The 24,733-nt window shown below is 41.0% G+C and overlaps 1 protein-coding gene across 8 annotated transcripts in view; it reads right to left on the reverse strand.

Annotated features, from left to right (window-relative positions):
• The window catches only part of ccdc57 (coiled-coil domain containing 57), an 86,835-nt gene that overhangs the window by 49,721 nt on the left and 12,381 nt on the right, over positions 1–24,733 (reverse strand). For all 8 annotated transcript variants that reach the window (XM_028567302.1, XM_028567301.1, XM_028567300.1 and 5 more), the window contains exon 3: positions 14,181–14,303. In XM_028567302.1, coding sequence (XP_028423103.1) covers positions 14,181–14,303 — 123 coding nt within the window. The remainder of the gene's footprint in view (positions 1–14,180; positions 14,304–24,733) is intronic.

The raw sequence follows: 24,733 nt of genomic DNA on the forward strand, positions 1-24,733 counted from the left end.
TTTAAGCATAGGAGGTGGGCCAAACCATCAACAATGAAGAAGGAACTCTCTGCTGAGTTCAATGATACCTCACACAAGGTACTTAAACGGTTCAAATGTTATGGGGTATGTGGCTGTGGTTAAAGTATAGGGGGCGGCTCAGTATCACATGTAGACCACACATTATAAGTTATGTAAATCGGATGATGTTTGTCATATAAGGCTGATTTCCTGTTGCCAGCGGGGGAGGGTCAATTTTGGCCTATAAATGTCCTCAGGCCTGGACACTTGTCAACTGTGAGATATTTTGGCCAAATTGGACAATGTACACTAAAGTTACAAACACTTCTTTGTTCATTGATAAATGCTCAAAATGGCCGCTACACCACGCCCACACCATTTGACGCAAATTTTTCTTTTAATGCGTTTTCATCGGTAAAGTCTTTAGATGACACAGACCAAATTTGAAGTTGATCTGATGAAATCTCTAGGAGGAGTTGGTTTAAGCATAGTACCTTGACTTTTAGGCCTACTTCCTGTTGCCACTAGGGGGCGCTATGACTGAGTAAATATCTGCCTTTAGATGCCGTCAGGGTTGGACTCTTGTGAATCCTGAAAAGTTTCGAGCCAATTGGACAATGTACACTCAAGTTACACCCACTTCCTGTTTCAATGGCGAAAATAGCCGCCCCGCCACGGCCATGCCCTATGACGAAAAGTTTTTCTTTTAATAATTTTTCATCTTTAAAGGAATATGCCGACTTATTGGGACTTTAGCTTATTCACCGTAACCTCAAGAGTTAGATAAGTCCACATATACCCTTCTCATCTCCGTGCATGTTATAACTCTGTCCGACGGCCCCACAGGTAGCTTAGCCTAACACAGATCCTGGAGGTAACAGGTTCCAACAAGCAGGCCGCCTTGCGGGCCGTCTCACGGGCGCCTCCCGGCTTATGGAACGTCCTTTTCGGCCGCATCATCCAGCGGGTCCCCAGCGGGCAGCCTCGCGGGCGCCTCCTGGCTTATGGAGCGACCTTTTCGGCCGCCTCCCGGCGTCCTTTCCCCGAGAAAATAACGTGACATTTACACGTAAAAAACGAGAAAAACGTAATCAATAGATTAAGAATAACGTGGACATTTACACGAACTGCCGTGAGACCGGGTTGAATAACGCCAACATGTTCCTATTTACATGTTGTGATTTGTATGGTCACAGCGTGTACAAATAACAAGAGACACAGCCATCTTCTAACCGTATATAAACTGGAAACTATATTCTCAGAAAGGCGAAGCAGTGCTACTTCTGCTACTTGGGTGGAGTGATATGCTTGCAACATCTGAGAAGCCCCGAGCAGAGAGTAGCAATACTTCGCCTGTGTAATAAATGTGCATTTGATTATTTATATTCATTGTTAGTGTATTAATAACTATTAATAACAGGGCGGGTAACTTATGTATTGTTTGATTGTCATTCAAATTAATTGTGGCCTTGTATTGTGGCATTGTGAAGCTAATTGTATCCCATATCCTTTTCCCCCTTAGAGACCACACACACACACACACACACACACACACACACACATACCTGTTACCTTGATATTACTAGAAAAAAGAAAGAAATTCTGGAATTAAAAGTGACTGGACTGTACTATTCTTACCAACACCTCCACTGGTCTCAAGCCAGCCATCTACCCATCCCTCTCAAACCTCCTTTTCATACTCCATAACATTTTAGGGCTGATCTTAAGTGCAGATAAAAGTAGAAGGATGTCCTGGGGACCTCAAAACTAGCTCTCAGGTCTTCAAAACTCAACATACCTTTCTCATTGAATAGCTGGTCTAAAGTATAAATCAAGCAAAGGGTTTGTTACCAGACAGTATTGAACCATATTGGGGTGTTCAAATGACACTTATTGGTGTAGTGTAGTTGCTCCTCCACCTGTTTAAAGTTGGTCAATGTGTTGGTGATAATAGGGCCATAGGCTAGCATACAAGGGAAAAGCCCCCAAAAAATAATCTTTGAAAAAAAAAAGATTATATAAAAAAGAAAGTGATTTACGAGGCTAACCTTGTGAAAAGGCCTTAAGGCTGCAAACTAATGCGGCTGAAACAACTTTTAAACGTACACATGTTCCACCAAAACAAGTTCCTTCGCGAGGCTATTTTGCAGGGGCACCGTTGCTCCGTACAGCATGTACAACAAAATATCCTCTGCAAAAAACGATATTGAGCTGCTATTGGATTTAATCTGGACATTACTTTTGCCTTATAGCTTGGGCTAACGGTTCAAAAGAGATGGCAAACAGCATGGGGGAAAGCGGACATCGCTGTCGCGAGTCCCGCTCGATGGGAAACTGCTGAGAATGCAAGCCATGACGTTTTGGTATAAAACCTGATTGGTCGGGGTGGACTAGCTTCTCGATAAAGCACTCTAGGCGGAAAGCCAAGACTTAATGATGGCTTAATATCAGTCCGGATGAGGCTGATGGGCCTGAAATTTGAGCAATCCGTAAGATCTTTGCCCTTTTTGGGTATAACGGAGATTAGCACAGTGTTGGTTTGTTGGTGGAAAGTACCCTTCTCTATGGCTGAAGTTACAGCTTGTAAAATGGTAGGTCCTAATATGTCAAAATACTGTAGAAGAAGTTCTGATGGAATTCCCTCCAACCCTAGCGTTTTCCCTTTTTTAATGCTGATTCCTCTAACATTATTGGTTGACCCAGTTTTCTGCCTCTTCTGGGTCAAGACAAGGCAGGTTTAGTTGCTTTAGGAACTTCTGGCACTGTTTCAGATCTAGGTTGCAGGAGGACTCATAACTTTGAATAGGATGATTGAAAAGTGCAGCTGATATCCTTAGGATTTGTTGAGATACCTCGGTCTTGCTTTGTTTTAATTTCAGAGCAAGCAATTTGCTTGGTTTACAGCCATTGAAATAATAATTTAGCCTCACTCTGTGCATTATGAATTCAGCCCTCCTTCTTAGCAGATAATTTAGCTCTCTCTGTGTGACTAGAAGAGTACGTGTAGATTTAGAAAAACAAGTCTTAAGAGACTGCTCTAAAAGATTTACAGCATTCTTCCAACTCCGCAATCATGTCCTCTCTTTTCCTCTTCAAGTTGACCACGAAGAAAGATGTGAAATCTCTAATAAATCCTTTAGTTGCCAGCCAGCTAAATGCAGGGTCAGAAACTGAGTCAGTATTGATTGATATAAACTCAGCCAGTTTGGCCCTAAATTCTGCATCAAAAGCTGTGTTCTGGAGAAGGAAATTATTAAATTTAAATCTTTGTCCTAACATATCACAATGGAATGTGGTTATCAGCGCATTGTGATCAGACAGAATTGCTGGTTCTATTGTTATTGTGTGGAACATTGCCTTGAGCTCAATGGAGCACAAAATATAATCAATGTGGGAGTGGGTAAGGTGATATATGGAAAAGAAGGTGTAATCCTTGCTAGTGGGGTTGTGCATCCTCCATATATCTGTAAAATAGAGGGATTCCACAACTGCTCTAAACATGTTTGATATATGTTTTTGGGCTTTTGTGTGATTGACCCCTGATCTATTCTGATTTAAATCTAATACTGCATTCATGTCTCCCCCTATGATTAGTGAATATGCATTTAGAAAAAGCAATTCATTAGTTAGGGGCGGGAAAAAACTTTCATCATATGTAGACGGTGCATATACCGAAACTAAGGCTATTTTCCCTACTCCTTATCGTGGTACATTACTTTTGTCTACGGTGAGTGCGCTTTTCTGAGACAGCAACACAATGGAGCCATTGGTTTTGGTGTCGTCACTAGATAAGGCAGCAACCTTGAAGTATTTATTTTGTATACGATTTACATCTCTTTTACATAAATGTGACTCTTGTATAGGTGCCACATCTACAGTACAGGACAAAAGTTTGGACACACCTTCTCATTCAATGCTTTTTATTTATTTTCATGACTATTTACATTGTAGATTCTCACTGAAGGCATCAAAACTATGAATGAACACATATGGAATTATGTACTTAACAAAAAAGTGTGAAATAACCGAAAACATGTCTTATATTTTAGATTCCTCAAAGTAGCCACCCTTTGCTTTTTTGATAGCACTGCAAACCCTTGGTGTTCTCTCAATGAGCTTCATGAGGTAGTCACCTGAAATGGTTTTCACTTCACAGGTGTGCCTATTCAGGGTTAATTAGTGGAAGTTTTTCCCTTATTAATGGGGTTGGGACCATCAGTTGTGTTGTGCAGAAGTCAGGTTGATACACAGCCGACAGCCCTATTGGACAACTGTTAGAATTCATATTATGGCAAGAACCAATCAGCTAAGTAAAGAGAAACGAGTGGCCATCATTACTTTAACAAATGAAGGTCAGTCAGTCTGGAAAATTGCGAAAACTTTGAATGTGTCCCCAAGTGCAGTTGCAAAAACCATCAAGCAATACAACAAAACTGGCTCACATGAGGACCGCCCCAGGAAAGGAAGACCAAGAGTCACCTGTGCTGCTGAGGATAAGTTCATCCGAGTCACCAGCCTCAGAAATCACAAGTTAACAGCAGCTCAGATTAGAGACCAGATGAATGCCACACAGAGTTCTAGCAGCAAACACATCTCTAGAACAACTGTTAAGAGGAGACGGCAAATCAGGCCTTCATGGTCAAGTAGCTGCTAGGAAACCACTGCTGAGGAGAGGCAACAAGCAGAAGAGATTTGTTGGTCTGATGATTCCAAATTTGAGATCTTTGGTTCCAACCGCCGTGTCTTTGTGCGACGCAGAAAAGGTGAACGGATGGATTCTACATGCCTTTAGTTGGACCATCATTTATTTTTCATTTTTTCATTTATTTTTCAACAGGACAATGACCCCAAACACACCTCCAGGCTGTGTAAGGGCTATTTGACCAAGAAGAAGAATGATGGAGTGCTGCGCCAGATGACCTGGCCTCCACAGTCACCGGACCTGAACCCAATCGAGATTGGTTTTGGGTGAGCTGGACCGCAGAGCGAAGGCAAAAGGGCCAACAAGTGCTAAGCATCTCTGGGAACTCCTTCAAGACTGTTGGGAAACCATTTCAGGTGATTACCTCTTGAAGCTCATCAAGAGAATGCCAAGAGTGTGCCAAACAGCAATCAGAGCAAAGGGTGGCTACTTTGAAGAAACTAGAATATAAGACATGTTTTCAGTTATTTCGCACTTTTTTGTTAAGTATATAATTCCATATGTGTTCATTCATAGTTTTGATGCCTTCAGTGAGAATCTACAATGTAAATAGTCATGAAAATAAAAGAAACGCATTGAATGAGAAGGTGTGTCCAAACTTTTGGCCTGTACTGTATGTTCTTCCTTTTTAAATAGTCCAGGAATTTACAGCAGGGGTTGTAGCCAATTCTGTGGTCTGTCCCAGGACCATGGTCTCTGACAGGGACCAGTGGTTACTGCCACTAGGGGCGCTAGATACACTGGTCGCGACCAGCTCCTCAGTGGTCTTCCCTCTGGTCCCTGTGGTCTGTGAAGCGGCTTTAGTATTTTCTGCCCTTTCCTGTCGTTTTGGCAGCACTGTTAGCTGGATAAATGTCAACGATCACAATATTTTGTCTATAAAATACACTATATCAGATATATTATGATTATTATTGTTATTATTATTATTGATAATGGAAATCCGTGTGGTCAGGACCAGCTGGTCTCTGGCACGTATATATCTTTGTCCGGCATGGACCAGTGGTCACAACCACTAGGGGCGCTAGAGACACTGGTCGCGACCAGCTCCTCAGTGGTCTTCCCTGTGGTCCCTGTGGTTTGTGAAGCGGCTTTAGTATTTTCTCCCCTTTCCTTTCGTTTTGGCAGCACTGTTAGCTGGATAAATGTCAGAGATCACAATCTTTTGTCTATAAAATACACTATATCATATATATTATGATTATTATTATTATTATTGATAATGGATATCCGTGTGGTCAGGACCAGCTGGTCTCTGGCACGGACCAGTGGTCACAACCACTAGGGGCGCTAGAGACACAGCGGTCATGACCAGCTTCTTACTGGCACAAAGGGCACTAAAATTACTGGTCCTGACCACCTCCTCTGTGATCTGTTCTGTTGTTTGGACCAGTTGAGTGATCTGTGGAGTGTTTATTTTTAATGCAACTTTTCACGTTTCTCAAAGCGTGAGCAGAGTCACCTAATGTGAGAAGCCATAATCGTTTGTCTATCCAATGCTATTGATCACTATTATTAATAGAAATCATAATAACAATGATTACATAATTATTAGTCGTAGTTGTATGAGTAGTACTATCGACTATGCAGGTCCGTGTCTTCCATCATCAATGAACAGGACCACTTACCCTAACTCTTTTTTGAAGAGAATTGAAGATTAATTTTCAACTGGTTTTTCGATCATGCCATGGCTGCATGGCCACTGCCTTTAAACTAATGAAATGAAGTAAACGGTTGGTGATTCATATTTTATTATTATTATTATTATTATTATTATTTATTTTTATTGCTTTAGAGAATATACAAAATGCAGTGCAACATTACAATGTCAATTATAACAAGACATCTTTCAATTAACCCCATCCCACCCACAACAAACCCTTGTGCTGAGGAAAGGACAGCTAAAGAATCAAAAAATAAAAACACCTTTCTTCTATTACTCATGATAGCAAATAGTGTAATCAGTGTGCTTTACAAATCTTAGCAGTTATTAAGAGGGATGTGTAGCCAGTAAAGGGGTCCCAGTTGTTGTAAAATGTTCTGGTTGATCCTCTAAGAAAGTATTAGATTTTTTCTATTTTTAGAAACATCATAATATCAGAAAGCCATGTGGAGGCTTTTGGTGGTGTAGATGTTTTTGTAGTATTCTCCGTCATGCTATTAAGGTGACAAAAGCAACAACACTTTCCTTCCCATTGGACATTACAATATCACCCCCTTTTACCCCAAACACGGCCATTGTAGGGCTAGGTTGTAGATCTAAATCAAAGGCTTCATTTAAGACCTTAAATATTGAAGCCCAGAACTCTCTCAACCTGGAACATGACCAAAACATGTGAAGTAAATCTGCTCTGTCCATTCTACATCTTTCACAGATGTCATCCATGTCAGAGTATATTTTGGCCAGTTTAACCTTACTGTAGTGCATACGGTGAAGAACTTTAAACTGAATCAAATTCAAACGTGCACAAGAAGAGGTCACATTCACCCAGCTTAGAGCTCTGTCCCATATAGCATCTTATGTATTTGTCCCTAACTCTTCTTCCCATTTTGCTTTGATAGGATCCATGGATATACTGTAAAGGGAGATTTGAGACTCATGACTTCATATCATCAATAAGAGCATGGGGCCTGATTCTATTACAGGAAGATTGCTAAAGCACTGTTCAGAACTAGCCTCGTGAGACCGTCCTGATCTCGCGAGCTCCAGTTTTCCACTCGCAGATCAGTCTGGCATCTTGAGGCAGAGAAAATTTGGAGCCGTTAGCCAAACGACCGGGCCAATCAGCGTTGGTTTTGAGGTGGGTTAGGTGGTGATAGACAGATGGTTTATCCAATCAGCTAACCAGTATTTTCAGACAGCGGTAGCCCTAATTCTGTTAGCCGCTCGCTAATGCTTTTTTTCTCTTGGATCCTTCTTTTGGAATATGGTCCGGGAACCTGAAATGGTGCCTTTTATTCCTAAATTCTCGTTACACAAACGGCAAATCTCCTTTACCGACATGTTGCTTGCATGCTGAGCTAACGAGCTATGCTTTGCCTGCAGCAGCAGGGGCGGGCTTGTGGTTGTATTTTCATACGCTTCGTGGATCTGATTGGTTGATTTGGCCCATCTATCACCAACATAGGTGATAAACAGATGGTTCATCCAATCAGCTAACCAGTATTTCCGCCCCTTCCCAAAATCCAACGGAAAGTTTCCAGATGGATATGCCGAGCAAATGTGAAGCAATCCATCTGGCGGAGTCAGGTTAGTTCAGAACAGCTTTGTGATGTGTTCTGTAATATATTTAGGATATCTCTGGAGCAGCGAAGGGTCCCAACGTTATGGAAGGAGTCCATTGTTGTTCCGGTGGCTAAAAGCGGAACCCCTAAGGTGCTAAATGACCTCAGACCAGTGGCATTGACTTCACTGGTCATGAAGTCATTTGAAAGGCTGGTGAAAAGGGAACTGATAACTATGGTGGAGGAGGCTTTAGACCCCATGCAGTTTGCATATAGGGCAGGGATGGGGGTAGAAGATGCCTCAATCACTTTACTTAACTTTTTGTATAAGCACCTGGAAGGTCCTGGCACTCATGCCAGACTTTTATTTATGGATTTTTCATCAGCTTTTAATACTATTCAATCACATATTTTAGCTTGGAAACTGTGTACCTATTTTAATTTTGATGTAAATTTTGTTGGCTGGATTGTAGATTCTTTAACATGTAGATCTCAGAGGGTTAGGGTTAATGGCTTTCTGTCAGAACAGCGCTCCTCTTCCACTGGTTCTCTTCAGGGTCCCCATTGCTGTACATTCTTTACACCAATGACTGTAGAAGCCAGCATGAGAACAAGCACATTCTGAAGTTTGCTGATGATACGGTCATCATTATCCTGCTCCGTAAAAAATCTGAGTTTGTTTCCTAGTCGGACCTGTTTTAGTGACGGACCTAGTGTTCGAGCCGAGCAACAGCGCTGAAATCACCGAAGAGTCTACGTCATTACAGAGTTTGGTCTAATCTTTGTCTGTAAGTAATTTCTCGTCAGAATTGTGGTTTCTGTATGATGTATATGTTTACATTAAGTAATGTGTGTTATTACGTTTGTGACTCTATCAGTTTCATCGCGTATGCTCTAGATTGAAGCCTTTTGTTTTTCTTACTCACTGATTTATCTGCTCAGCAATGAGCCTCGGCGCTTCGCCTCAGATTAATTAGTTGATTTATTTACACCTGTTGATTCAGATAGATTATACATGTAACAGTCTAGCAGACAGTTTGGTGTTACTGAGGATGTTTGTTTAATTTCTATACGGTAAGAACATCTGTAATTCATTGAGTAAAGTGTTGACATAGAGAATAGCCTACTGTTTAACCATATTGAGTTACTGGGTAACTTTATATTTGATTGTGTAAAAAAGACAACAGATGTTACACTTTTGTAATTTTTATTTTCTGTTTACTCTTTCAGTCTTACATATTTAAATGGAGAAAAAACTTGAGAAATAAAACTGAGGAAGAAAAGAGAACAAAAGACAAAACATCAATCCTCAACAAGACTTCTGGAGTTTCTCTTCATGGCTGTTAACTATCTGTCTAGCTGTACAAATCAGACGTCGTACATGCGAGGACAGAATACTGAGCATGGGCCAGTTGTGGATGAGTTTGTCCAATGTTGTGATGAGGCCTTTCTCCAATTAAACTCCACAAAAACCAAGGATATGGTCATTGATTTTAGGAAAGTATTCCTCCCACCATCTAAGACTTTCATTAAGGGAACTGAAATTTAGTTTGTTGAACAGTACAAGTATCTGGGAACCGTCATTGATAAAAACCTGAAGTTTGTTGTGAATTGTGATGCAGTCTGTAAGAAGGGACAGCAACGTTTGTACTTCCTTAGGAAGTTAAACACTTAATGTAAACAGGAAAATTATGTCCTTATTTTATAAATCTTTTATTGAATCAGTTCTTATGTTTGCCATGATTGCTTGGTACGGTAACCTTAATATCAGGGACAAAAACCACCTCAGCCATATTGTAAAGGTGGCTGGTAAGGTGATAGGTTTTTCACAGTCCCCCTTGATGGTTATCTTTGACCAGCAAGTTCTTCGCAAGGCCCTATATTAGACTGCACAAACCACCCCCTTCACTCTGAGTTTGTAATACTCCCATCAGGTCGCAGATTTAGAGTACCTCGGTTTAAGACCAATAGGGGTAAAAACTCCTTTGTCCCATTAATAACTCAGCTTAATTTGCACATGTAATGTAGTACTTTTTTTGTTTTTAGAGATTGTTCCAGTGGTGATAAATTCTGTTGTGTGTATTACATACAGGAAATCTTTTTTGTACTCATGTCTTGTATTGTTGCCTCTATTTGTATGTGGCTTGAATGTGTTTCTTTTTATCCTTCACTTCTGACTGCATAACAAGTTTCCCATTTGGGATAATAAAGTGACTGAACTGAACTGAACATAATTGAATTATATGTTAGAGATTTGGCCTCTTAAGGTTAGAGGGTTCTGCAGTATATCCTCCAGGTCAGAGTGCTCAGGCAATTGCGAAAATTATGAGACGTGTGTTCGAATGAAATGACGAACCTGAAGATATCTGAAAAAACTGGACTTAGTGATGTTGAATTTACTGACCAAGTCAGTGAAACTGAGAAAGATGTTATTTAGGAAAAAATCTTTACATGTAGAAAGGCCCATACTGTCCCACTGTTTGAAAGTATATAGTCAATCTTAGCAGCCGTAAAAAGATGATTATTACGCCGTATGCTCATTCTAAAACCACAAAGAGGTATATATATATATATATATATATATATATATATATATATATATATATATATATATATATATATATATATATGTATGTGTATATATTAAGGGTGTGACGAGATCTCGTAAAACGAGATCTCGCGAGATTAAAACGTGACGAGACTTCTCGTCGAGGTGAAAAGTTGTCTCGTGAGGCGATGTGATGTCAGCGTGATGGAGCGTGAAATTACTATTGAAGATCCCCCTGCCACTTTTAAATCATTTGTGTGCAAACATTTTGGTTTTCCTGCGGAAATAATAAACGGCGAAAGAGTGACAGACAAGACGAACACAATATGTAAATATTGTAAGAAAAAAAATGCCGTATACCGCGGCTAACACGAGCACTATGCAAAAACACTTACAGCACCACCACAGCTCTCTACCAACTACAGCACCGGGCGACGAAAACATTAAAAGGCCAAACAACTCTAAAAGCCTTTGCATCTCTGCCACCGTAAGTGCAAGAGCCACGGCAATAACGAGGGACATAGGCGTTTTCATTGCAGCTGATATGAGGCCATTTTCTGTGGTGGAAAATGTCGGATTTCGCAACTCCTAAATATCCTTTGCTGTCTCCACTTGCCAAAGCATACCTTTCCATCCCTGCTACCTCAGTTCCAAGTGAGTGTGTTTTTTTTCTACTGCAGGAGACATAGTTACTGCCCAAAGGTCTCAACTGCTGCCAGAAATAGTCGACATGCTTATATTCTTGAAAAATAACATGACCATGTCTTAGGCTGTTCTGTGTAGTTTATCTTATAGAAAAAAATTGTTTCTGTTTGCACTTGTAGTTTTGAGAGAGCAGTACTTTGGTTATTGATACACTTACTGTTTGCATTTAAACATTTTCTGTTGTTTACACATTTATTTTATTTATACAGTTTATTTTTTTATGTTCGATTTGTGGAAAGGAGTTAGATTTCACAGGGCAGAAGCCAGTTGGTAGATTTTATACAAAACATTTTGTAGTGTTTGCATGTCCTTTACTGCATATGATTCATTAAAATAGTAAAAAAAAAGTTAAATAACATTCATCATTAATAGTTGATTTCAAAAGGCACCTAAATTGTTTTGCATTTTGTGATTTTTCAGTTGAATAAAAAAACTATTTTCCATTCATATATTTCATCATTGAGGATTTCTTTAAAAAAAAATTTAAAATCTCGTCTCGTTCTCGTGAACCCAATCTCGTGATGTGTCTCGTCTCGTGGAGTAAGCATCTCGTCACACCCCTAATATATATATATATATATATATATATATATATATATAAACTGTTACTTTTGTTACTGTACTGTAGGCTACTTAAGTTGAATTTTTAATTGAACTTTTACATTTTTGTATTTCATTTGATGTTGCTTTGTCAGTCAACTCTACATTTTTTCCTCCACTACATGTATTTGACCTTAGTTTCTAGATCAACATTTGATACAAAGGGTAATGTGACAAGCTTTTAAAATGCAACACATTGGTAAAGTTTAAACCAGTCAGGAAGACACGGACCTGCATAGTCGATAGTACTACTCATACAACTACGACTAATAATAATTTAATCATTGTTATTATGATTTCTATTAATAATAGTGATCAATAGCATTGGATAGACAAACAATTATGGCTTCTCACATTAGGCGATTCTGCTCACACTTTGAGAAAAGTTGTGCGTTTCGCCGCCGAAACAGGAAGTGGGTGTAACTCGAGTGTACATTGTCCGATTACCTCAAAACTTTTCAGGATTCATAAGAGTCCAACCCTGAGGACAAATAAAGGCCGATATTTACTTAAAGTCATAGCGCCCCCTAGCGGCAACAGGAAGTAGGCCTAAAAGTCAAGGTGCTATACTTTATTGAACTCCTCCTAGAGATTTCATCCGATGGACTTCAAACTTGGTCTGTACCATCCCAACACCTTAACGATGAAAAGTTATTAAAAGAAAAACTTTGCGTCAGACAGTGTGGGCGTGGCATGGTGGCCATTTTGAGTGTTTAGCGATGAACAAAGAAATTGCTGTAACTTGAGTGTACATTGTCGTATCTGCCCGAAATTTCTCATGCTTGACAAGGGTCCAGGCCTGAGGACACCTACAGGCCAAAATTACTTTTGGTCATAGCGCCCCCCGCTGGCAACAGGAAATGCGCCTTATATGACAAACATCATCCGATTTACATGAAACTTATAATGTGTGGTCAACATGTGATACTGAGCCGCCCCCTATAATTTAACCACGGCCACTTACTCAGGCCACGCCCCCTTTTATAACTAATGACCCGTTTGATGTACACCCTTGTGTGAGGTAACATTGAACTCAGCACAGACTTCCTTCTTCATTGGTGATGGTTTGGCCCGCCCCCTATGTTCAAGCCACTCCCCCTTTCATACATTTTAATGTTATGGCAAGACTAAGGTAGAGTCTTGTGTGAGGTATCATTGAACTCAGCAGAGACTTCCTTTTTAATTGGTGATGGTTTGACCCACCACCTATGCTTTAGCCACACCCCTTTTCACAGCTAATGAACCGTATGACGTAGAGTCTTGTGTGAGGTATCGTTGAACTCGGCGGGGAGTTCCCTTTTCATTGTTGACGATTTGTGGCGTCTGAGTGCCGCACAAATGCACAGTCGCAAGGAGCGGCGTCCACCGGTAACCCTGACGCACGCAGAGGCGCGAGGGCCCGTCCATCGCTGCTTGCAGCTTTAATTCTATTTTCTTTTATTGGCACATATACGTTGGGGAAACGTATGATGAGCTGCATGTCCCCTGCCCTTTGCCATATTGTGCAACGTAATGCATGCGTTATGCCTTATGTGCTATTATATATTATATACTATTTCATCCATGTCAATCTTGATTTGAAGTCACATGATCCAAGGACACATGCCATAGTAAGAAACACAAGCAAAAATACAGAAGCATACTGTATATAATGTGTATTTCAGTGGGGAACCATCAGCTTTGTTATTGCAACCTCCACACAATATTGGTGTTTTTATTTTAAGTACATTTATATTAATTAGACCCATTTCCACAATTCCTACAACTTTACCTCCTTCTTACACATTTAAGCCAGGAATTCAGTGTAGGGACAGCTTTTCAGAAAACCTTAAAATATTCCACTTTTGTTTCATACATTATTGTTTTTATTAAACATTTCAATGAAATTCATACCAATTAAAACCATTCCCACTACTTCATCTACTTTTTACGCATTTAAGCCAGCAATTCAGTTTGGCTTAAATGCGTTGTGCATTTTAGCTTTTCAGCATTCATAAGAATTTTCTGCAGGGAATGCATTTTCTAGTCTTTTTTTAATTCTTTGCATAAACCCATATTCCCACATACACCCATAATGACACCACTTAATGGAAGGTGCTAACTTAAGTATATGTTAAAGAAATGAATAATTGATAATTATCCCATGATCTATTGTAGTAGCCCTGATCCAATGTAAGACAACAACTCTGGCTTTTTCTCCCCCACACATAATGTACATGCATGATTACATAAAAAAATATTTCAAGGATTTGCCCTTTTAAATTGTTTTTTTTCTTCATTTTTTGTGCTTTGATATTTCACATACAAATATTTCACTATTTTATAATTTCAATGTAATCTTAATGTAATGTCACATGACACAACAATAATTTGGATTGAAGAGGGTCAGATGAACTATACCTGTTATGCTCCACAGTCAGAGCTCTCGCAGTTATGACATCATATCTCTCCAACTCTCTGTCTCGTTCATCCAGGACGGCCAGGTTGAACTGGAAATCTTCCCTCAGTTGCTGGTAGCATTCTCTGACAAATGAAAAAAATATATATATTTTTTTATTATTATTGTATTATATTGTGTTATTAATATGAGATTTACCAAAGTGGAGGGACCACTGACAAATTGCTGCTGCACCTTCACCGTGATTTAAAAAAATATATATAAACATCACAGTTTATGCAGCAATCAACGGGCACAAATTCCTCCCACCCTCCAACCAGTCCCACCCCCAGGATGGCAGGCAGTTCCAAGAGATGCAAATTGCAAAGGGTTACACAAAAAGAAAAAAATATATATCTATATATAAAAATAATAAATAGAAAACTAAAGAGTAAAATTCAGCAAGAATGCAAGGGAAACAAAGGAGGATATAGAAAAGTAAACTAAAGGCAGATTGTATGTTGATCCCATTTTTGTAACTAAGCGCCCATGTGGAGCCAACATGGCGGCGAGCGAGTAGGCCACTACAAAATGCCCTAAATCCTGTTTTTAGCCGTTTCAGAACTCCAAAACAAAATGATGATTGATTGACTATATTGCATTTAAGACGAGGAAATAACGTAAATGGCGACTCTAAAGACAACAACTAAAAATAATCCTGACAAAAAGGGAGAAGCATCTGAAGGAGCTAACATTGTGCTAGGTTGGTATGGTCTAGCACACAGGCTGGTATGCTAAGCTATGGCTACTGAGCAAGGCGAGGTGATGAAAGCCATTTCAGACTTGAAGAATGTTTTCACTTCCAAATTTGATGGTGTGCTGTCCGCCAAACAAGACATTAAGACTGAAATTTGTGACTGTGGAGGTAGGCTTTCTGAAGCTGAACATCAAATTAGCAGTACAGAAGATAGCACCAGTGGTATGCAAAAAACTATGCAAACTACGGAGAACCAAGCTGAGCTGCTCAAATCCAGAATAGAGGATTTGGAGAATAGAAATAGACGATGCAACCTACGTCTGGTAAACCTCCCTGAAAAGGCAGAGGGGATAAATGCTGTCAGATTTCTGGAAGAATGGCTGCCTTGAAGTGTTTGGAGCATCGCTAGCAAGCCCAGTTACAATTGAGTACACATCGAATTGGCAGACTCCCAAACAGGCCGGCAACTGAACAAAAATATCCCGGAGTCCTAATCATGAAGTTTCTGAACTTTCAAGATCGACAACGAGTAATAGGGGCTGCCAGAGAAATGAAAATGGTAAAGTACCAAGATCACAAGTCATGTTTTTTCTGGACTTCTCTGCGGAGGTGCGCAAACAACGAAAGCAGTTTGACAGGGCGAAGAAGCGTCTACAATCGCTGAGCATCGAGTACAGATTTGGATACCTACACACTAAAAACTCCTGGGTTATTTCTTCAACCCAATTTCTGCGTTATTTGTGTTGGGTTAAAATTATGGGTTATTTTTTCAGAGAATAACCATTTTCTGGGTTGTAGGGCTAATATTTTGACCCAATTCCTGGGTTGTTTGGGCTTCTGGGTTATTTTTCAGAGTAACCCATGTTCTGGGTTATAGGGTTGTCTCTCTCTCTCTCTCTATCTATATATATATATATACACACACACACACACACACACACACACACACACACACACACACACATACATATATATATATATATAAATATAAATAATGTATTTTTTGTTGGAGGTGTGTATTTTTATGGAGTTATTATATTATCATGTCAACATAGTTTATAATATGACCAATAAAACAGTATCACCAGTATTTGTAGGAGAAATAAAGTGACACACCCTCTAAACATGGATATATTAACTAAGAAATAAGTTCATATAGTAAACCCTTGCCCCTATAACATACACATCAGTCTGCCAGAAATTCAGAAGAAGAAACACCTCCTTCCCTCTCTACCCCCGTAGAAGAAGAACGCCACCCGCCTGCAGTTGTTCTGGAATAGAGTTCAACAGTACCGCCCCTCCTCTGAGAGACCTTGGGTTCAGGAAGTAAATATCCCATTCATTTCTCCCATTGACGTCTGGAAAAATCCGTACATAAAGAGTTTTAGACCATGCCTTGGGCTAACCAGACTGTACGTGACTCATAAGCATACAACGTATGTACATATCGTCATTTCAGAGGGAAGGAACTACTCATCCCAAAAACCACCGCACACTAGATGAGTAACTTAGTATTTTAAGTAATGCAGGAAGTGTGCATTTAGTTTCCATGCTTATTATATTTCCACAACAATGTTAGTGAGTAAATCTACTGAAATGGCCACCACAACATAACAGAGGAGTTTGATGCGTCAGATGAGATTGCGGAGGTTTAGTTGCGCATTTCATGGCTGTAAAAAAAAAAAACAATGTCCATCTGTATGTCTTTGCCAAATGCAAACCAGTACAATAAATTGTTGGGCAGGGTCATCCTTTTTTCTCCCATATCATTTTGGAGGGTCATCCAAAATGTATTGCTGGTGAAGGGAGGGTCAGGTCTATTTTGAGTAAAGGTCCCCAAACTCCTCTTAAATAAATAACGAACAGTCCCTAAAACAAAGTTTTATTTTCTGAAAAAAGGCATACTGGCATAGTAACCCAAGTTAAGTTATTTTTGACCCAATTTTTGACCCAACCCAGAAAATGGGGTTGTTCTTTTGACCCAGAAGTTGGGTTATATTAAAGTGATGATTGGGAGTAATTTCACCCTAGGGTCCTTTGCACCATGACCTCGACCTCATAAAAGGATGGATTGTAAAGTTTGTAAGTACACCAGAAGTTTATGTAAATAACACTTGCCTGCTGGCTTTTGCTCTCTGCTGTTGTTGTTGCTGCTGTAAGACGAGTGCTTAGGGACGTCTACAAATTACAACACCGAAAAGAGATGCAACAAAAATATTTATTAATTTAACTTATTTTTTAAAGTAAGTGCTGTAGTATAACTAGCAGGAGACAAGTTATAATTGAGGTAAGTTTGGAGACATTACCTTATATAATCATTAAATTAACAAATATTTTTGTTGCATCTCTTTTCGGTATTGTAATTTGTAGATGGCCCTAAGCACCCTTCTTGCCCGGTAGTAACAGCAGCAGCAGCAGAGACGAGAAGCCAACAGGCAAGTGTTATTTACATAAACTTATGGTGTAGTAACAAACTTTACAATCTATCGTTTTATTTGAGTACATATATACATACATACATATACATAACCTTTTTGTACTAGTGTAGAAGTTTGGTATCATTTCGGGCATTATTAGTGGGGTAATGTACAAGAGACACTCTTGGATCCATTAGCGCCTGCACTAAGCTATTCAGCTGATAACGCTAACTTGTCCAATGTTTGACCCAGGTGAAAAAAGCTTCTGGGGGGGTGTTTGGCTCGAGGTCATGGTGCAAAGGACCCTAGAGTGAAATTACTCCCAACCATCACTTTAACTACAATGTTGGGTTATTTTAACCAAACATTTGGGTCAGGTATTTAATCCAGAAGTTGGGTTATATTAACTACACTGTTGGGTTATTTTAACCCAACATTTGGGTCAAGTATTTAATCCAGAAGTTGGGTCAAAAAGAGTAACCCAATTTTCTGGGTTGAAATAACTCAGAAATTAGTTGGTCCCTTTTTAACCCAGGAGTTGGGTCAAAAATAACCCATTATACATAGAGGGGTTGTTTTGGAGTGGAGTGACAGTAACGTTAGCGAACAGCAGTAACCTATGCTTGTAAGAGACTTGCTCCTTATAGAAGGAGAAGTCGAGTCCACAGTTGTACCTTTACGTGCGGGGAGAGGGAAAAGGGAAGCAGGTTCATTCGGGTTAATTGCGTCCAAGAGCCTCATTATGTAAAATGTTTTTTTTGTTTTTTTCAAGGTTTCTTTATTGAATGACAAAATTGCGAAAAACAATTACTGTACAATGGGATATGCATATTTTTCCTTTTTAACCAGAACATAGCCCCCCATATCCCACCCTCCCACCCACTTACAAACAAACCTGTATTAAGTGTTGGGGACCAAGAAGCTGGTTAAACAGTGATTTGGCTCAGATTGAGCTGACGGCAGAGACACAGGGAAGGCAAGACAAAGGATCTTGGCCTACATGTGAATCCCAAAGCCAGTTTCACCAAACTCCTACAGGCAGAGTCGCCAAGATGGAGAATCTACCTTCACCACATGCTAGGCAAGGCCAGAGAATGTCTAATAAGGGGAGAACTTCCACTCTCTGGAAAATTCCGGGTTGGTACAATGGGGCTAATAGGGAGTGAGATAGGGAGTGAACAGGCTCTCCATAGACAGGCTCTGGCAAGGCAGACTGTTGGTGAGACAAAGAACTGCTTCACACCTGTGACAAAGTTGCAGTTTTCCCATTGGCTGTCGGGCCTTTGAATGCACCACCCCGCCACTAGGAGGCAGAGGAAGGATAAAAGCTGTCGGCTTTTGTGCTTCTTTGCTTTTCCACGGTGACCCAGTTACTGACAGGAGGCGCACTAGTCCGGGCTAGCTAGCTAGCATCACCTCGCTGGTCGAGTTGAGCTGGGACAATTTTATATCTGTCTGATATACAAAGGGGATCCGAGGAAATACTGGCCGAGTATTCCCTCATCTGCAGCGGGTTTAATCAGCCTGGATTCAAGAAAAGGACGGCGTTCTGTTTCTTGCTTGTCGACCTGGATCACGTCTCGTCCCCTGCTCTGGACGAAACGGATCGTTAACCTCTGGCAGGAGATTAACTGACAAACAACCACAGTACGGTTTTACACAGTTCTGGGCAGACGTTAGAACTAGTGCGTGTTGCCATTAATGTGATCTGATTGTAATCATGTAATGGTCCATATATGATTATTAATTTGTTTTCTGTGAATGTATCAATAGATCATGGTACTGTTGATGTTGTGTTAAGTAGCTAGGTATAACTGTAATCGCTACCTGCTAAGTCACTCCTATCACGGAGTTTAGTTACTGTCCGCGAGACAATCGCGGTAAATCAGCTGTTAGCCACTAGAGTGGTTATAGTAGCCGTTTCCCTCGGTAAGTCAAAAGTCTCAGTCTGTCCTAACTATACGTGTGGTCCGACCTGAGGGGCTGAGGGAAACTGGTCATTTTCGATAACTAAGATCAGAGTGCTTCTTTTCTTTACACTTCTTTTCTTTCTTCTTTTACTAACACACACACATATCCACACGGACACAAGCTAGCCACGTAGCTCCCGAGCTAACGCTGCTAGTTTAACCACGTGGGGTCTGCTTACGTTTGTACAGAGCTAACACAGTAACTACCACACGGGCTAAGCGTGCGCGTTGCCTAGCAGCCCCTCCTCGTGCACCCAGCATCACTACCGCCCTCTTGAGGCTAAATAGTTATGTGCAGCTCAACGGAGTAGCCATTTTGTAGTTTTGTGTTAGAACTACATTTCGACACCGCCCCTCCTCTTTCACTCTCTCTCTCACACACACACTCACACACACACAGACACAGAGGTGTCCATGCTGCTTTGTTTTTGCTTTGTTTTTGGTTGTGATATTGTAAAAAGGTATATAAGTTTATTATTGAAGGATTATTGATTAGCTACTGATAATTGTGACTTTAATAAATCTTATTATACTTAATTAGCAGTTGCTTGTGATTATTTGTGTACTTGTTGTAATAATTGCTGGCTGAACGGGTCCGTGCTCGAAATCACCCCTTCCTTTATTTCCTTTTAAAGGATTTTCACAGAAATGAGACTGTACCACAGTTTGATTATTGGTCCCTGACTTGCAGGGTGGTGCCTCGATTTGATACAGTTATTAATAACCATATTCATAACTTTAGTAATATTGATAAAAAATATTTTGATAATTTGCCAATGGTCAAATCTGTACCCTATGGGAATCCAACATAAGGATTACCACAAGAGATAGTTTAAAACATAGTCTAAATTAGAATACATAAAACATAAAAGGTTGAGAAGGTACAGAATGACAAAAAAAATAAACACCTTAAAATAATAATAATAATAAAAATAAAAAAACATATATATATAAAAAAGGGGGGAAGGGGATAGCTACTCTGAAATTGTTGCAGTTGGTTTCTCAAAAAATGTCAAGAAGGGGCGCCATATTCTGTAAAATGTATCCTCAGATCCCTGGGTAGTGCAACGTATTTTCTCTAAATTCATACAGGACATAATGTCTCTAATCCAGTGTGAGTGGGAAGGAGGAGCAGGGTCTTTCCACTTGAGCAAGATAATCCTACAAGCCAGTAAGGAGGAGAAGGCCAATACCTTCAGCTTTGCCTTAGGCAAACCCAAATTGGGAGCAATGGCAAAAATGGCAGTAAAAGGGTTCGGCTCAATCTGATGGTGAAGTACTTCAGAAATTGTTTGAAAAACTGAAGTCCAGAAATCAGTTAGGATGGGACAGATCCAGAACATGTGAAAGAGTGACGCAGGTGCGCTCTTGCAGCGATCACAGATCGGGTCGACGGCAGGGAACATACAAGCTAGTTTGGTTTTAGAAATGTGGAGGCGATGTACTACTTTAAATTGCACAAGAGCATGATGGGCGCACATGGAGGTAGAGTGTATCCAATCCAGGACTGAATCCCACATGTGATCTGTGAAGGCAGAGCCTAGATCCTGTTCCCACATGGTTCTTATATCTGTTAATGAGGGACTATGCAACTTTGAAATAAGGTTATAAAAGACCAAAATTGTGCCTTTTAATGTGGGGTTAACAGAAAGAAACACATATATATCTGTATATAATGCCTAATCTGCCTAATGCCTAATGCCTATAAAAAAAATCAGTCTTTACGATACCAAAGTTATTTGTCAATTGAGAAAAGCTAGCAAATAGATCATTAATAAATAAATTGCCAATGCAGATTAAGCCTTTTTTATGCCAGATCTTAAATGCACCGTCCACCGTTGAGGGAACAAACAAATAATTAGCTGCAATTGGGCTGAGGAGTGAAAAAGTCTGCAGTCCAAAATTCCTCCTAAATTGGGTCAAGAGTCGAAGGGAATGCTTAAGCACAGGATTACTGTCGGGGATAGCAGAAGAGAGTGGGAGTGCGGCGCTTAAGAGGGCAGATAGAGACAGTGGGCTAATAGCACTGGACTCCATTGTTACTCAGACTGGGGCTGAGTCGTCAAGGTGAAAATGCCCCCAAAACACTAAAGAGCAGATGTTAGCAGCCCAGTAATAGTATTGGAAATTTGGCAGGGCCATTCCACCTGTTTGTTTGGGTCTTTGAAGAAAAGATTTCCGTAACCGAGGGTGTTTACCATTCCAAATATAATTAATCATTAAAGAGTCCAGGGCCTGAAAAAAGGATTTGGGGAGAAAAATGGGGAGACATTGGAAAAGGTATAGTATATATACTTTGGGAGTAATACCATTTTAATTGAATTTATTCTACCTATAAGAGAAAAAGACAGGGGAGGTTTTTTCTTGTTGAACTTATGTTAGTGTCTGCTTTTACAACGGGTATGGTCTCTCACTTAAAGGAACACGCCAACTTATTGGGAATTTAGCTTATTCACCGTAACCCCCAGAGTTAGACAAGTCGATACATATCCTTCTCATCTCTGTGCGTGCTGTAATGCTGTCTGACGGCTCCAGCGGCATTAGGCCAGCACAGAACATGCAGGTGAATGGTTCCAGCAATCCTACTGCTCCGAATAAGTGACAAAATAACTCCAACATTCCTATTTACATGTTGTGATTTATAGAGTCACAGCGTGTACAAAAAACAACGTAACATGAGACACAGCCGTCTTCTAACTGTAAACAAACCGGGAACTATATTCTCAGGCGGAAGAATATAGTACTTGGGCGGAGTGATATGCTCGCAGCAAGCCTGTCTGAGAATATAGTTCCCGGTTTGTTTACTGTTAGAAGATGGCTGTGTCTCATGTTACGTTGTTTTTTGTACACGCTGTGACTATACAAATCACAACATGTAAATTCTCCGTGAACATCACCTTATCGTGGTGGAGAGGTTTGTGTGTCTCTGTAAACCTGAGGGCTGTGTTGTCTGGAGCTTTGTGCTCCTGGTAGGGTCTCCCAAGGCAAAGTGGTCTCAGGTGAGGGGCCAGACAAAGAATGGTTCAAAACGCCCAATGAATAAACGAGGTAGAGATGGAGTGACCCTGCCCGGAGGAAGCCCGGGGCCCCCGTCTGGAGCCAGGCCCAGACGGCGGGCTCGTCGGCGAGCGCCTGGTGGCCGGGTTTGCCACGGAGCCCGGCCGGGCACAGCCCGAACAAGCTACGTGGCTCCCATCTCTCCAGCCCATGGGCCCACCACCTGTGGGAGGAACCGCTGGGGTCGGGTGCGATGCCACATGGGTGGCAGTGAAGGTCAGGGGCCTCGACGGACCAGACCCAGGCAGCAGACGCTGGCTCTGGGGACGTGGAACGTCACCTCTCTGTGGGGGAAGGAGCCGGAACTGGTGCGGGAGGTGGAGCGCTACCGGTTAGATCTGGTGGGGCTTACCTCTACGCACAGTCTTGGTTCTGGAACCATACTCCTGGATAGGGGTTGGACTCTTTTCTTCTCCGGAGCTGCCCAGGGTGTGAGGCGCCGGGCGGGTGTGGGGATACTCACAAGCCCCCGGCTGAGCGCCGCTGTGTTGGAGTTTACCCCGGTGGACGAGAGGGTCGCCTCCCTACGCCTGCGGGTTGTGGGGGGGAAAACTCTGACTGTTGTTTGTGCATATGCACCAAACAGAGTTCGGAGTAGTCGGCCTTCTTGGAGACCTTGACTGGAGTCCTGCATGGGGCTCCAGTGGGGGACTCCATTGTTCTGCTGGGGGACTTCAACGCACACGTGGGCAATGATGGAGACACCTGGAGAGGCGTGATTGGGAGGAACGGCCTCCCTGATCTAAACCAGAGTGGTTGTTTGTTGTTGGACTTCTGTGCTAGTCATGGATTGTGTATAACGAACACCATGTTCGAACATAGGGATGCTCATAAGTGTACCTGGTACCAGAGCACCCTAGGCCGAAGGTCAATGATCGATTTCATAATCGTTTCATCTGATCTGAGGCCGTATGTTTTGGACACTCGGGTGAAGAGAGGGGCAGAGCTGTCAACCGATCACCATCTGGTGGTGAGTTGGGTCAGGGGGTGGGGGAGGACTCTGGACAGACCTGGTAAGCCCAAACGTGTAGTGCGGGTAAATTGGGAACGTCTGGAGGAGGCCCCTGTCCGACAGACTTTCAACTCACACCTCTGGCGGAGCTTTTCGTGCATCCCTGTGGAGGCTGGGGGCATTGAACCCGAGTGGACAATGTTCAAAGGACTAGGTGGAGGGATTATATCTCCAACTTGGCCTGGGAACGCCTCGGGATCCCCCAGTCGGAGCTGGTTAATGTTGCTCGGGAAAGGGAAGTTTGGGGTCCCCTGCTGGAGCTGCTCCCCCCGCGACCCAACACCCGATAAGCGGACGAAGATGGATGGATGGATGGAACATGTAAATAGGAACATGTTGGCGTTATTTTGTCACTTTTGTCACAATTAGGTAAATTATCTAAAGTAAAACAGGTCATGCATAGACTTAAAACAACTCAAAGCAACTATTGTATTCTTACAAGAAACACATTTACTATCTAGTGAACTACAGAAATTACAAGGTGGGCTGGACAGGTATTTGCATCATCATACGCATCCAATGCAAGAGTAATAACATTGATTCACAAGTCTGTTCCATTTCAAGTACTGAATGTCATATCTGACATGTCAGGCAGGTATTTAATTATTCAAGGGCTACTCACTGACAAGAAGATAAATCTTGTAAATCCATATGGGCCAAATTCAGATAGCCCACTTAAACTTATTTTTACTTTTAGTTCCTATGTCGGGCCAACTCCTGATTGGAGGAGATTTCAATACAACCTTGATAGACTCAAGAGTATAGATAACACTCATGTGCAAAGTAGGAAAATATTACAGAGTTTTATGCAGGAATTAGACTTGTGTGATCCATGGAGAAGACAATATCCAAACAAATCAGAATTCTCATGCTTTACCCCATCATCAAACTCATATTCCCGCATAGATTATTTCTTGGTTTCAAATCAATTATTCCCACAAATATATGACATTAGGTATGAGACTATTGTGATCATGGCCCTGTTTCACTTATATATGACATGACCAAGATCATTAGCGGTCCTTATAGATGGAGGTTACATCCAAAATGGTTACGTGATACAAACTTCTTAGAATTTGTGGGTACTAACATTGATGTACAGTACAGGCCAAAAGTTTGGACACACCTTCTGATTCAATGCGTTTCCTTTTTATTTTCATGACTATTTACATTGTAGATTCTCACTGAAGGCATCAAAACTATGAATGAACACATATGGAATTATGTCCTTAACAAAAAAGTGTGAAATAACTGAAAACATGTCTTATATTTTAGATTCTTTAAAGTAGCCACCCTTTGCTTTTTTATTAATAAGGGAAAAAATGTCACTAATTAATCCTGACAAAGCACACCTGTGAAGTGA

Source organism: Perca flavescens, chromosome 21 (genome assembly GCF_004354835.1).
Source record: "Perca flavescens isolate YP-PL-M2 chromosome 21, PFLA_1.0, whole genome shotgun sequence".
Classification (NCBI taxonomy): Eukaryota; Metazoa; Chordata; class Actinopteri; order Perciformes; family Percidae; genus Perca; species Perca flavescens.